This window comes from Chanodichthys erythropterus, chromosome 22 (assembly GCF_024489055.1).
Source record: "Chanodichthys erythropterus isolate Z2021 chromosome 22, ASM2448905v1, whole genome shotgun sequence".
Classification (NCBI taxonomy): Eukaryota; Metazoa; Chordata; class Actinopteri; order Cypriniformes; family Xenocyprididae; genus Chanodichthys; species Chanodichthys erythropterus.
The window spans coordinates 25,073,193-25,088,934 of record NC_090242.1 but is presented as its reverse complement, the minus strand read 5'-3'; the positions used below and the strand labels follow the sequence as shown (position 1 = coordinate 25,088,934).

General features: G+C 34.7%; 2 protein-coding genes and 2 non-coding genes across 4 annotated transcripts; 1 reads left to right on the top strand and 3 right to left on the bottom strand.

Annotated features, from left to right (window-relative positions):
* The first annotated feature begins 1,166 nt into the window (after positions 1–1,166).
* tlcd1 (TLC domain containing 1) lies at positions 1,167–10,466 on the top strand. The gene is made up of 4 exons (XM_067376262.1): positions 1,167–1,768; positions 2,237–2,319; positions 6,632–6,714; positions 9,213–10,466. Exons 1-4 carry the CDS (start codon positions 1,563–1,565, stop codon positions 9,594–9,596), a joined length of 756 nt encoding a protein of 251 aa, XP_067232363.1. The 5' UTR covers positions 1,167–1,562; the 3' UTR covers positions 9,597–10,466.
* Positions 10,467–13,437: 2,971 nt separating this feature from the next.
* On the bottom strand, positions 13,438–15,705 carry rpl23a (ribosomal protein L23a). Its single transcript, XM_067375985.1, has 5 exons — positions 15,609–15,705; positions 14,752–14,932; positions 14,316–14,492; positions 13,730–13,799; positions 13,438–13,499 (listed from the first exon to the last, which is right to left on the bottom strand). The coding sequence occupies exons 1-5, from the start codon at positions 15,631–15,633 to the stop codon at positions 13,485–13,487; spliced, it is 468 nt and encodes a 155-aa protein (XP_067232086.1). The 5' UTR covers positions 15,634–15,705; the 3' UTR covers positions 13,438–13,484.
* LOC137013369 (small nucleolar RNA SNORD42) lies at positions 13,573–13,640 on the bottom strand. The gene has a single exon (XR_010893707.1). It is a non-coding gene; the product is annotated as a small nucleolar RNA SNORD42 (small nucleolar RNA).
* LOC137013368 (small nucleolar RNA SNORD42) lies at positions 13,869–13,933 on the bottom strand. Its single transcript, XR_010893706.1, has one exon. It is a non-coding gene; the product is annotated as a small nucleolar RNA SNORD42 (small nucleolar RNA).
* Positions 15,706–15,742: the final 37 nt, after the last annotated feature.

The following is a 15,742-nucleotide window of genomic DNA, read 5'->3' as shown; positions in this document are numbered from 1 at the left end:
GAGAGTAAAAAGCTGGTCCGTTGTTCCACGACCAGGACGGAATCCTGAAGAGGAGTGTCATCCAAGATATCCCCTCCACACCCATTGCTTTCAGCATTTCTGGAAGGATCTCATCGATCCCCCGGGCTTTGCACTGTTGAGTTGTTTAACCTCAGTGACTTACCCCAGGGAAATTGACAAAAGAAGATATTTTGAAGAATATGGTTAACCAAACAGTTGATAGACCCCATTGACTTGCATAGTATGGAAAAAAAAGTCAGTGGGGGCCATCAACAGTTTTGGTTACCGACATTCTTCAAAATGTCTTCTTTTTGAAATTCATACAGGTTTGGAACAGCTTGAAATTTTCATTTTGGGGTGAACTATCCCTTTAAATCCTAAGGGTCATAACTCAGTCTGAACTGTTTTTAATCAATTCATGCATACATTAAAATTCTTTCCACAACTTTTTCCTTTTAATTGTAGTTTTATATATATCAAGAATATATATGAATGTCATTTTAACATAATATATAAAAACAAATAGCAAAACAATTGGTATTTATTTAAAATAACATATTTGTTATTAAATTATTGTGACAACTAATGGTTTTCAGACTTTAGTGGAACATGTTCATAAATCATTATGACACCATTTGGCTAAAAAATGACAAAAATGTTACTTCTGAGAATTTTTTTCAGCAACAATTGTTCTGATGTCACTTGGTTTCGGTATTTCGCATCTAATGCAGTGACATTTAAACATTTATGTGACTAAAGTGTCCCAAATGATGTCCAGTACTTCTGGGGCCACTTTATAGGACATTGAGCACAATGTTGAGTCAATATGTAATTCAAATTCCTCAAAAGTACGGCCAGTAAACATGAATTAAGTTACTGTAGAGTGATAATTTGTCCCATATCACAAGTGAAAGCTGACCAAACACAACAAAGTGTTTTCTGTAAGCCATTCCTCCCTGTTGTGACAGTATGAGTGAAGTCATTTGATCCAGCTGCAGGACAGAGGCCATTTCATTTATTAGGGACAGCAGTATGACTGTGAGTTTAAATGGTTTCTATTGTTCTATTGTGCTCCCCCACTCACTCACTCACTCACTCACTCACTCACTCACTCACCCACATACAATTTCACTCACAGTTGAAATAACTACATCACTGCAAGCACAAATGTTTTTCCTGAATTGTGGAATACAGGGAGATGGACACAGAAAGTTCAAGGGAAGGAGATACAACCGTCATTCCCTGTTGTAACACTCCCACACAGACATATTCATTATCAGCCAATCAGCGTTCAACAAACAGGTACTGTGACAGATACCACACCTATGACAGGCACCAGCACGTGGAGAAAAGAGCAAGAAGGTGGAGAATAAATACAAAGAGTCTGGGTGTAAGGAAGACTTGAGGAAAAAGTGGAAGAAAACAGGCACTGTTTCAAGAATCTGAATGCGATTCATGTGGACACTGTTGGAAAGGGCACAGAAAGTTTAGATCAGCAAGGAAACAACATAAGAAGGACTCGCTGTCTGAGAGAAGAAGAGACACAGAATAAAGTGTGGAGGATGGACACATGGCTGAATGAAGTGCAGAAGCATCCAGCCCTGTATGTCTTGTTCTTTTCTGTAACCTTCAGGATTCTTCACAGGTTCCTGCAGACTGTGCCCAGCCCCAGCATAGTGGACATAGACCCCTGGAGGACGTGGAAATGGAGGAACCTCTCAGTGTCACTTGTCCATTCACTGCTGACTGGCACTTGGGCCGTTGCCTGGTGAGTCGTTTTAGTTTTCATTCAGTTTTTCGTTGAATAGTTTTATGAATTGTGTTCAATAAGAGCAACAAATCACCAAACACCAATCCGATCTTCACTTTCATTATATATATAATTTGTGTTTATTGATGGATGTTGCAGTTAGTTTGTAATAGCACTGTCTAAGAATAAACACAAGTTATTGAATGTTCATAAACAGCACTTCAGTTACAGATCTTTCAGATTAGAAACTGGAAAAACCTGCTTTACCGGCATGGTTTGAGAGAACGAGTGATTGTGTAACTTAAAAGTAATTAGTATTGTCAAAGTATGAATCACTTCTCCCCATATACCAAGAATTTCTATTAGCAATAGACTTTTTCACTCTTTTTTCTGTTCTTTAGTGTCTATTATTGAGCACATGTCTGTTGTATTTTGATCCTCTGGTTGAAATGATCACCCTGCATGAATCTGTCTGTGTGCCGACAGTGTCATACAGCATCCTGTGATGGTGCATGAAATCCACTCAACTTACACCCCTTCATCCTACATGCTAGTCATCGTCTCATCTGGTCAGTAAACACATCATCATATGAGGAACATATTGTACTAACATAGAGTAAAATGCAACACAACGAACCTAGAACTTTGACACAAGTAGTAAGTGTACAAATCATTATGCTACTTTCTGATGCTGATGCTCATGTTCTCCTGTGTGTTCAAGCACATAGAAAACTCTGTCCTGCCACTGATCTAATGAAAAGAGTTGAAGCTGTTCTGCAACTCAGGTCTTTGGAATGATGTTGTAGAAAATTTGTTAACACCTTAAAGCTGTACACATAGGCTACATATAAGCATGTATATTATACACTGCCTGGCCAAAAAAAAAAGTCACTGTATGGATTTTAATAGGCAAATACTTAAGAATCTATGGATGGATCATTATTACAGTAATTATTATTTTTCTAACGTTATATGTTTGGCAACGGTTCTTTTAACCCTAAAAGATGGAGTGTGTATCTTTTCTTTTTTTAAACAACCATGTTTTAAGATGTACCATGGCCATATTCCAGGATGACAATGTCAAGATTCATCAGGCTCAAATTGTGAAAGAATTGTTGGGAGGGAGCATAAAGAATGATTTTCACACATGAACTGGCCTGACCTTAACCTCAGTGCAAGTTTTTGGGATGTGCTGGACGAGACTTTACAGAGTGCTCACCTCTTGCATTGTCAATACAAGATCTTGACCAGAAAATGATGCACTTCTTGATGGGAAATAAATATTGTGATGTTATGATGTCTTCCTACATGGTTGTTTAAAGGTGCCCTAGAATTAAAAATTGAATTTATATTGGCATAGTTAAATAACAAGAGTTCAGTACAAGGAAAAGACATACAGTGAGTTTCAAACTCCATTGTTTCCTCCTTCTTATATAAATCTAATTTGTTTAAAAGACCTCCGGAAAACAGGCGAATCTCAACATAACACCAACTGTTACGTAACAGTCGGGATCATTAATATGTACGCCCCCAATATTTGCATAATGCCAGCCCATGTTTGAGGTATAACACAAGGGCAGTTAGTATTACACAAGGGCAGAACGTCTGGATGTGCACTGCTGAATAATCAGACTAGGTAAGCAAACAAGGAAAACAGCCAGAAAATGGCAGATGGAGCAATAATAACTGACATGATCCATGATAACATGATATTATTAGTGATATTTGTAAATTGTCTTTCTAAATGTTTCGTTAGCATGTTGCTAATGTACTGTTAAATGTGGTTAAAGTTACCATCGTTTCTTACTGTATTCATGGAGACAAGAGTCATCGTTATTTTCATTATTAAACACTTGCAGTCTGTATAATGCATAAACACAACTTCATTCTTTATAAATCTCTCCCAACAGTGTAGTGTTAGCCGTTAGCCACAGAGCATAGCCTCAAACTCATTCAATATCAAATGTAAACACCCAGATAAATACAATACTCACACAATCCGACGCATGCATTCAGTATGCATGACGAACACTTTGTAAAGATCCATTTTGAGGGTTATATTAGCTGTGTGAACTTTGTTTATGCTGTGATAGAGTCGAGAGCTCGGGAGGGGGCGGAGACCGCGCGATTTAAAGGGGCCGCAACCTGAAATCGGCTCGTTTCTAAATATGCCTTAAAATTGAGCTGAAACTTCACAGACACATTCAGGGGACACCTTAGACTTATATTACATCTTTAAAAAAAAAGTTCTAGGGCACCTTTAAGAAATAAAAAGCTACACACTCCATATTTTAGGATTAAAAGAAATGCTGCCAAACATATAACATGCTAGAAACGTATTAATCAATGCAATAATGATCCATTCATAGATTCTTAAGAATTTGCCCATTCAAATCCAAACAGTGACTTTTTTTTTTTTTTTTTTGGCCAGGCATTGTATATACATGTGAGCATGTGAGAATATGCATATACAGTATGTATATGTATATATTGAGGTCGTTTGGTTTTGTTTAATATATATATATATATATATATATATATATATATATATATATATATATATATATATATATATATATATATATATATATATATATATATATATATATATATATATATATATTATACAAAACCAAATGACCTCAAACATTTAGGGTTGGTAAGATTTTTTAAATGTTTTTGAAAGATATGTTTCTCATGTTCAACAAGGCTAAATATTTTTGATCAATAATACAGTACAAACAGCAGTATTGTAAAATACAAACCCGATTCCAAAAAAGTTGGGACACTGTACAAATTGTGAGTAAAAAAGGAATGCAATAATTTACAAATCTCATAAACTTATATTTTATTCACAATAGAATATAGATAACATATCAAATGTTGAAAGTGAGACATTTTGAAATGTCATGCCAAATATTGGCTCATTTTGGATTTCATGAGAGCTACACATTTCAAAAAAGTTGGGACAAGTAGCAATAAGAGGCCGGAAAAGTTAAATGTACATATAAGGAACAGCTGGAGGACCAATTTGCAACTTATTAGGTAAATTGGTAACATGATTGGGTATAAAAAGAGCTTCTCAGGGTGTTAGTGTCTCTCAGAAGTCAAAATGGACAGAGGATCACCAATTCCCCCAATGCTGCAGCAAAAAATAGTGGAGCAATATCAGAAAGGAGTTTCTCAGAGAAAAATTGCAAAGAGTTTGAAGTTATCATCATCTACAGTGCATAATATCATTCAAAGATTCAGAGAATCTGGAACAATCTCTGTGCGTAAGGGTCAAGGAAGAGGGGATGCCACAGAGTGGTAAACATGGCCTTGTCCCAACTTTTTTGAGATGTGTTGATGCCATGAAACTTAAAATCATCTTATTTTTCCCTTAAAATCATAAATTTTCTCAGTTTAAACATTTGATATGTCATCTTTGTTGTATTCTGAATAAAATATTGAAATTTGAAACTTCCACATCATTGCATTCTGTTTTTATTCACAATTTGTACAGTGTCCCAACTTTTTTGGAATCCAGTTTGTATATAAATAAATATTTATATACAAAATGTAATTTATGCCTGTGATGGCAAAGCCGAATTTTCCGCATCATTACTCCATGATCCTTCAGAAATCCTTCTCATATGCTGATTTAGTGCTTAAGAAACATTTCTTATTATTATAAGTGTTAAAAAACAGTTGTGCTGATTATTATTTTTGTAGAACCTGTGCTTTTTTAGATTGTTTGGTGAATAGAAAATTTAAAATGACAGGTCTTTACTATAATCCTTTTAATGCAGCCTTGCTGAATAAAAGTATTAATTTAACTGACCCCAAACATTTATTAATCAAAAGATTATTATAGTCAAAGAAATGTTGAAAGGACTGAAACCCTAGAGATTAAAGGGTTAGTTCACCCAAAAATAAAAATTATTATGTCATTAATTACTCACCTCATGTCATTCCACACCCTTAAGACCTTCGTTCATCTTTGGAACACAAATGAAGATATTTTTGATGAAATCTGATGGCTCAGTGAGGCCTCCATTGCCAGCAAGATAATTAACACTTTCAGATGCCCAGAAAGCTACTAAAAACATATTTAAAACAGTTAATGTGACTACAGTGGTTCAGCCTTAATGTTATGAACCAACGATAATACTTTCTGTGCGCCAAAAAAACAAAATAATGACTTTATTCAATCTAGTGATGGGCGATTTCAAAACACTGCTTCATTAAGCTTTGAAGTTTTATGAATCTTTTGTTTCAAATGAGTGGTTCGGAGCGTGTATCAAACTGCCAAAGCCTTGTTTACTGAAATCACGTGACTTTGGTAGTTTGATACACGCTCCGAACCACTGATTTGAAACAAAAGATTCGTAAAGCTCCAAAGCTTCATGAAGCAGTGTTTTGAAATCACCCATCACTAGATATTGTTGAATAAAGTCGTTATTTTGTTTTTTTTGGCGCACAAAAAGTATTCTCCTCGCTTCATAACATTAACTTAAGGCCTCACTGAGCCATCATTTTATCAAAAAATATCTTAATTTGTGTTCCAAAGATGAACGAAGGTCTTACAGGTTTGGAACGACATGAGGGTGAGTAATTTTTTTTTTTTTTCTACAATTTTTATTATACAGACAAAAAAAGAAAGAAAGAAAAAAAGTGAGTAATTAATGACAGAATTTTCATTTTTGGGTGAACTAACCCTTTAAAATCTGAGAAGCTATAAAAACTGTTCCAAACACTGACACCTGGTTGAGTGACACTATACAGTGAACCTGTTTCACATACAGGGACTGGAAATCATAAAATTGAACCCTCTTATAATAAAACACAATTTATTTTAATGGTTTTGTCAATAAATTCAGCATTGATCTCCTTCAACAGGGTACTTCATTCAGGATGCTGGAGACATTATTTTTAGTGGATACGCAAAAGCATCTTGGGAGTTTTTACTTCACCATGCTATGGTAAGACAATACACAGGTTATCATACAAGGCTATGAAACATTTCCTTAAAAGTGCTAGGCAAAGTCATAAAAAGTCTATTATTTAGACCTGGATAATGTCACAACTTGTTCCAGATGAAAATCTTAAATTTCAGAGCAAAGTTTCTTGAGCAATCCAGTTATTGATTTTGAACACAGATTAGAGTGGGCTCAACCATAATTCTGCAGTGGGGTGTGTGCACAGCCATAGTGGTTCATTACACATCATTCCCAGTATACTCCAGGGAAACATGCCTTTTGTACTTTGTACATAATATATGTTTCTTTTACTTCTTCTTGTACTTGATTCCTTGTTTGGCAAGTCCTCATTGTTCATCCTGGGAAAAAAAAAATCCATATAATTCTAGCAAGTTGAAACAATGTGCAATAATGACAAACAATCCCCCTAGAAAGACACTCAACACTGTATAAGCAACAAAAGCAGACTTCAAAACTCCTGGAAAGTGTAACTCGGTTATCACTAAGATTGGCTGGATTCATAGCTATTTACTAGAGCAAATTAGGTTGAAAGACACTACAGACAAAAACATTGTTGTGCATGCACTTTTTTGATATTTTGGACTATTTGGCATTTCGTAATGTTGTTTAATTCAGACTAAGTCAATAGAATAAGTGTTTATTTTATTGCTCTTTATCTATTTGCATCTGTAGACTTAAAGGGATAGTTCACCCAAAAATGATTAACTGACCAAGATTTACTCACCCTCAAGCCACCCTAGGTGTATATGTCTATCTTCTTTCAGACGAACACAATCAGAGATACAGTATATTAAAAAATATCCTTAGTCCTCCAAGATTTATAATAGTTGTGAATGGGGGGTCCACGTTTAGAAGTAAAAAATAATGCATCCATCCATGAAAAAGTAATCCATACAACTCCAGGGGTTAATAAAGGCCTTCTGAAGAGAAGTGATGCTATTGTAAGAAAAATATCCATATTTAAAACATTATAAATTCAAATAACCAGCTTCCGGCGGACGACTGTATGCAGAATGTGCGTGTCGATTCGCGGCAGAGGAGTAGGCCTATCCTTTGACCTGATCCACAACGTAATGACGAACGCAGAGGTGAATAGGATAGCGCAAAACAAATCACTGGTCACAGATTATAAGTCTAAAACGATCTTTTTTAAAGAGAAATTTCAGAGGATTTCAATATTAGTGAAGAGGAGCTTAAATTTGTCGCACAGCCTTATTTGTTTGAACTGCGAAAGGCGACTAAGCTTATCTAAAAACTTTAGTCATTACTTTATAAATAAAAATTAAGTTCTGAAATGCTGTCAGACTTTTTACTTGTAATTGTTATTTTATTGAGCTTGTATGACACACAAATTATGTCATGACTTGTCATAGTTTAATATTTTCAGTTAACCAAAAATGTATTTAATTTTAAGTTCTGTTAATGTAAAATACAGTCTGATGACGTGTAAACGTGTTTCATTGTTTTGAGTTGTATGAACACTTCTTTTAATTTAGACGTGAAACTGGGCTGGGATTTATATTTCCCATCATGCTTTGCCCATGGCATTTAAAAGGGAGAGTAAATGCTAAAATTAAGTGTTATATAATGTTTTTTTGCACGAGATTAATGGTAAGGGAGATTTAGCAGTAATTAGTGTGTTGTTATGCTAATTTAGAAGAGTTAATGTGTTAATGTGGGTTTTTGGAGAGTTACCATCATGGTGACAAGCGGTGCCTTTATTGTGTCCAAAATGGTTTTTAAAACATTATGTTGGATCATCTTAAATAGTTGCATTCATGTTACTTAGAAATGTGTTTTTATTGTGGTAAAAAAAAACATCTTCACCTTACTTTAAACATTATGTTGGATCAACTTAAATAGTTGCATTCATGTTGACAATTATTAAGTTCATGTTACTTAGAAATGTGTTTTTATTGTGGCTAAAAACATCTTCACTTTACTTAAGACATTATGTTGGATCAACTCAAAATATTGCTTTGAATTAATGTAATTCTCCCAATTGGCTTAAGTTAAAAATTCTAGTGGAAAACGTTAACATATTTTTATTTGTTGAACCGATGTTTTATTTTTTAGAGTGAATACTCCTACATCCTGTGTCATACATCATGTCATGGGTTACTCATTTGGTGAAGTTATTTGAAAAGTTATTTTTATTGCTAAAACGCATCACTTCACTCCAGAAGACCTTTATTATGGATGCATTATTTCTTACTTCGAAACACGGCCCCCCATTCATAACCATTACAAAGCTTGAAGGACTAAGGAAATTTTAATTATATATCTGATTTCTGAAAGAAGATCATATACACCTAGAATGGTTTGACGGTGAGTAATGGGATAATTTTCATTTTTGGGTGAACTATCCCTTTAGTAACACTCCTTTTATTCAACTGAAGAAATATGGTGATATCTATTTGTTTTTTATTTTTTTTACCCTACTCATCTGGGGTGTCTTAATTGTATATCTTTCCCTTTAGGTGATCTGGTGTTTCATGTACTCTGTGTTCACACATCAGTATGTGGCGGGTGCAGTGGTGGCTTTATTTGTGGAGGTGAACAGCGTGTTCCTGCACACACGTTTACTGCTCAAACTGGCTAAGGTGGCCCATAACTCTTTCATCTACACTGTTAATAAACTGTTGAACGTGGCGACTTACGTGACCTTCCGGCTTGGAGCGCAGTTTTACCTCACCTGGTACCTCATCCACCACTACTCGACATTGGATCATGCTTTCTACTTCCTGATGACCATGATGCTCATGAACATCATGATTCTCATCTATTTCTACCGCCTCCTCCGAACCGACTTCTTCAACAAGCGTCGTCCCCACAACAGTGCTCCTAAATTTGCTGAGGACTGAACTAACAGATGCTGATCTCTATCAGTCCATAAACCAAAGACTGAATTCAAGCGACTGTTAACAACATTTATACATAGGATATCTGTTCTGAACAGATAAACCTCACCAGAGACGGTCTGATGCCAATCAGAGACATTTAAAACATGTTAGAATAAAACAATTATTTAGATTTTTTAAAAAATGTTTAAAACTTAAACTCAATAAACAACTTTAAACTCAAGAGTCATGGTAGCCAATTGTTTAAGAATCTGCTACAGATGGGTTTTACACTGCAAAATGAAGTATTTTTGCCTTGTTTTGCAGTAAAAATAATGGGTCTCGTTCACTAAGCAAGCATGCGTACGCACAAATTTGTGCGTGAAATCTGCCTACGAATGTTTTCATTAACATATGATTCATCAATAACTTTAGTTCTAAAATTTATTCTAAATTTATGAAAAAAAATGTACAACTGAGAGGTACAACTGAAACCACTAGTATGCAAAAATTAGGCTACACCGTGGGTGGCATTATAAACAGGTTAAGATGAAGGAATTGGTGTTTGGAAAGCCCTTATGGACATGGTTTATTCTCCAAATTCATTAATGTTCGAACAAGGTTAAGAAAAATCCATGTGAGTACCACGTTGCGAATTAGGTGAACATTTTTGTGAGTTCTCCTGTGCATATAAATACAAATAATCCATGCAATTATTAGTGAATGAGACCCATTATCTTATACATATACTTGAAAAGCAAAATTACATGTTGATTTAAGAATGTTTAGATGTTTATACTGGAAATAATACTAAGAAAGTAACTTTGCAGTGCAGTGTATCCAAGGCAAGGGACATCATAACCTATCCAAAGACATGAAAATATCCAAATCATGTCATTAGTATCCCCTTGAAATAATCTATATATATATATATATATATATATATATATATATATATATATATATATATTTATTTATTTTTTTTTTTTTTTTTTTCTTTTCTTAATTTTTATGGAAAAGTGTGTAAACAATTGTGTTTTATGGTCGGTTGGAATTGTGACCGGTGGGATAATGTGTATACTGAATTAACATATTGCTGCAGTAATCAAAATTCTTATATGGCCTATCTCAGCCCAGTTATTAACACATTTCATCACATTCTAGGGTAACTATTATACATAAAAAACACTATGCAACACTTATAGGAATACTGAGATAAAAGACAAAAAAAAAATTACGAACATCAATGCATTTAAAAAATGTTACTTTATTGTAACATATAGGCTAATAATATTGTTATATTACTGCAACCAGTAGCCTATTTAAAACAAATACTATTTTATACTATTATATCTGTTCCTACTTTATATTAAGTGGCCTTAACTACTATGTACTTACATCAAAAAATAAGTACAATGTACTTATTGGGTTCATATTGAATTGCAAAACAATTGTGCAGCTATTGAGGTGGATATAGGTAAGGTTAGGGAAAGCTTTGGTGGTATGTGTAGGTTTAAGGGTTGGGGTAAGGGTTAAGGGATGGGTCAACAGTGTAATTATAAATGTAAATACAGAAATTAATTACAGATGTAGTTACATGCATGTATTTTTAAAATATAAGTACAATGTAAAAACATGTATGTACACAATAAGTGCATTGTATCAAATGATTCATTTAAATGTAAACATAGTAGTTAAGGCCACTTAATATAAAGTGGGACCTTATATTTAAACTATTTAAAACTTATTTGTAACATTTTAACTTGGTGCAATATTCACTGTAACTTTGTCATTGCAACATTTTAGTGCAAACTTCCCTAAGGACTGCAATTGGATAGTTCATTCTGTATTACCCACTGGTCACTGTTGTTTCCATTAACATATTTACTCATTCTATGACCACACCTAACAAAACCAAGTAACTGCGAAGTCATATAATAATACTAGACACCTTAAAGATAATGTGTACCAAAAATATTTGTCACATCTTTGTTAACATACTTAACTAAACTTTTGTTTTGGAGCTTTGATGCAGCCATCATCTACTGAACAATTATTAAACTGCTCTGGTCATGTGACTATTTGCACTAACCAAGTGAAACTGCACATATTTAATTGAGACCCTTTATTTCTGCCATATTTGCAAGAAATGCACTAAAACATCAGTTAGTAACATTTCTTGAGCTTCATAAATGAAAACTTTCACTATTGTTACCGGTGGGATTAAATGGGTTATTTGAATTAGCAGCAATTAAATGAAGCATTTTCCCAAAATGGTAGCTGTGGGGTAAAGTGTGTCAGAGTCTTATACTAAGTAATACCAATATCAAGCTTTGCACCAAAATGCAGAAATGAATTAAACTAGCTTTATAAATTCCTTCTGAGAGAGCAATGAAGGGGATTTCAACCTTTAAAAAAAAAGAAAAAAAAAAAAGGATAAAGTATCTTCCTAATAAATTATGTATTAGGAATGAAGCTTTCTCACCAGTTACCTCAGTTCTGCAGGGAAAAAAAAGAAGTTCAGTAATAGTGTTTGAGACAGTAAATTACATTTAGCAAATTTAATTCAGAAGTATTCAACCGTTTATAGGCTTGTTCCCTTGGTGGACGGAGCAGGGATCCCTGATACACACACTGCATAAATTTATTTTTTTTGGCTTATAGTGTATATTTAGTGTACCCTATTATTACTGTATTCATATAGGGACCCGTTCTGTAACTTTAACTTTAGTTTGAAATAAAAAAATAAACACCCCCTCTGCAGGAGCACCATAGGCCCCTTAGGTGTCATACCGGTCCTTTTAAATCACCTGATGCAAATCACTCACAATTAACAGCATTGACATAACTGGAAAACATTTTGCTTTTTACCGCTACATTTTTCTCAAAGAGGAAAACTCAAGGTAAGCCACTGTCCCACTTTTCATTTCTCACCCTAAAGATCAACCTAAAAATGTTGCCCTGCACTCAATGGGCTGTCAAGAATTCAGAAGCTAACTAGGTAGGACGAATGGAACAACAGGAAACAGTCGATCCATAAATCCATGGTCATGACGCACAAACTTCAATGATGTATAATTACTAAGGCTGGGTACATTTTTTTTATCTATTCTCATTTTTACAAACCAATATCGATTCTTAAATCCCAAGAATCGATTAGTTTTCAGTTGATGAATGAACAGAACATTGTTAGCTCGCCTCCCATCTAATAAATCTCAAGACTTCATATCAAAAGTAACAAAACTTATTTCAAATTCTGTCCATTTTATTCAAAAATAGATTGCTGCAGCGCTTGAGCAGTTTTGATAAATATATAATAAATACATCAAGTTATGGCAGCTACTATTTAAAAAAAAACAACAAAAAAAAAAAACACTGGAGTAGAAAAAATTATGCGACTGAAGTATTTTAACTTATTATAAAAACTTCTTTGGGTGTAATGCAATTGCAAATCAGTTAATTTTAACCTTTAATATTATATAGTAAAGTAATAGGCCTACCAACTGACTCCCATGTGTTTACAGCATTGAGTTTTTTTTCCCATGAGAAAATTTGCTATACTGTACCTGATATATATCCAAAATAATCAATACTGAATCGCAAGCTTGTGAATTGAAATTGAATCTAATAATGAAGTGTGCGTCAATAACCAGCCCTAATAATTACAATAATTCCAACATTTAAAACATATTAGATGAATGATAATTAGATTATGATATCAGAATCAACCTGCTGATGCTCTAGCTTTACTTGTAATTATACTGAAACTACAAAGAAAAACTCAAATGAATATTTTTGGGCATGGGGTAAAAGCCCATTCTCAAACTAGTATTCTAACAAATGTAAACAAATAAAGCCACAAGAGTAGTTTTTACAAACATTTATTCTTCTGTACATCTGACCAAGAGCACTTTAGATGATGCCAATCTGTAAGGAAAAAAGATGACAATCAGCACAGATCGGAGCACTAACATTTCATTAAAAAAAAAAAAAAAAAAAAAAGCATCAGTGGTTCCTTTGAATGCATCACAATCATTCAGGCAGAATAGTAGTTTACATCATTTGCAAGATTGACAATTTCCTCAGCAGCCAATTCTAGCTACATGAAGCTGACAACATCTACTGCTTGATACGAGTGTGAACATTTACTAATTTACCTTGTTCGCAACATCCAAGGCATCGTAATCTGGTGCAAGACGAACGTATGCCTTCTTTTCACCATCAGGCCTGCAGGGAGCAATAAAGCATTTAGAACACATTTCATCACATTATCACAAATTTAACAATGCTCTTCCTGTGCATCAGTGGTTCCTTTGAGAACATCATGTTTCAGAGTAATGATTATCTTTACATCATTGCACAGCAGGGCTTCTTCCTCAATGATTATCATTCTAGCAGACCTCATTGGCCAGAAAATTTTGCTTTAAACAGTGGTTCTCAAACTTTTTGACCCAAAGGCCCCCTGTATTGCCATTTCCAATATTTCTATTATAAATATTATTACTCTTTATTAGCATGATATATTAAATGAACCAACTGTATGTGCTCCAATTTTTAAAAAAAAATACTGAAGGGGAATTTTAACATTTTTATAATATTATATAAAAAATGCATCTTGATTTTAATGGAGTTTAGAGTTAGATTATTTTAATACATTAATTTAATTGAGGTCACCTTAGAAGTTAGGGTCGCAGACCCAAGGTTGAGAACCACTGCTTTAAAAGACTTGAACCCGAGTTCTACCTGATCAGTGTGTTGACTTTAGCCACATCGATGTCGTACAGTTTCTTGACAGCGTGTTTAATCTGATGCTTGTTAGCCTTGACATCAACAATGAACACCAGAGTGTTGTTGTCCTCAATCTTCTTCATGGCTGACTCAGTGGTCAGGGGGAACTTGATGATGGCATAATGGTCCAGCCTGGCAGGATGAGAGAGATATCAATAAACTCATGCAAGCTCGGCATTGTATTTATGCTTGAGTTCCATCTATATCTCAATGTTGAAAAGAGGATGCATCAGTGTTTTAAAAAAAATGTAATCACATAATTTCATGCTTTGATCGCAATTCCCATCACTTGCATCCTAAAAGATCTTATTTTAAAACATTTGTCACAAAGTAACAGATGCACTGTGAACTTTAGAGAGTCACAAAGCACAAAATAGCATGCTGGTCTCACTTGTTTCTGCGTGGAGCGCTCTTCCTAGGGTACTTAGGCTGCCTCCTCAGACGCAGGGTCTTGGGCCGGCGGAAGGTTGGGGTGGTCCTGATCTTCTTCTTCCTCTGGCTGTGGACACCCTTCAGCACAGCCTTCTTGGCTTTAAGGGCCTTGGACTTGGCCTCGGTCTTAGCCGGTACAGCTGTACAAGGATAGACAAATTATGACCACAGAATATCACCAAATGAACAGATAATGAATGAGTACAATGTACTCGCTTTCACATCCCTAATAAGCATTTTATTGCTTTATCAAATGTAATAGACTTCGTCTCATTATTTTGTACATGGATATTAACGTGTTTACATTTAAGCAGCAGCTTTAAAATGCTTCAAACTCAAATTTAATAAAAATTGGAAACAATATCGTTTTCGAGGCTAAGTGAATGACGCTTTAAATCACTAAAATAACTGGTAATGAATGAGAAATTAAGGGATATGGGTAGCCACGTGTGTGTGTACTAGCTAACTATGACAAGCTAATGAGGTATAATTTACTTGTATTTAACTCTGAACAATCTAAATGGAAAGTAGATAGTTTATGCCAGCTAAATGGTTTTAGCACGCGGACAGTCCGACAGAGTGATACACTGCGAGGGCAAGTAGCTCAATTTTGTTAGCTTGCTAACCGCGAATCTGACTGAGGACGTCTCACTCCGGCATTTCTTGCATTAAAAACAGTGTTATTTCACTCCAGACGCCCAATAAAACCGCTATATAGAAACATAACCATATCAGTTACATTTAAGCGCAAACGCAGATGTATATAATCAGAATAAACTTTATTTTTACAATGTAAAATCTATAAACCTAACGCACCTTCCTTCTTCGCCTTCGGGGCCATGTTGGGAAAGGAAGAACGAGAGGGGTTTCCTTCAGTATATCGCAGGGGTTCACGTTAACAGACGCAGTCATCGCGAGAACACCGCTAGGCATTATGGGTTCTGTAGTTT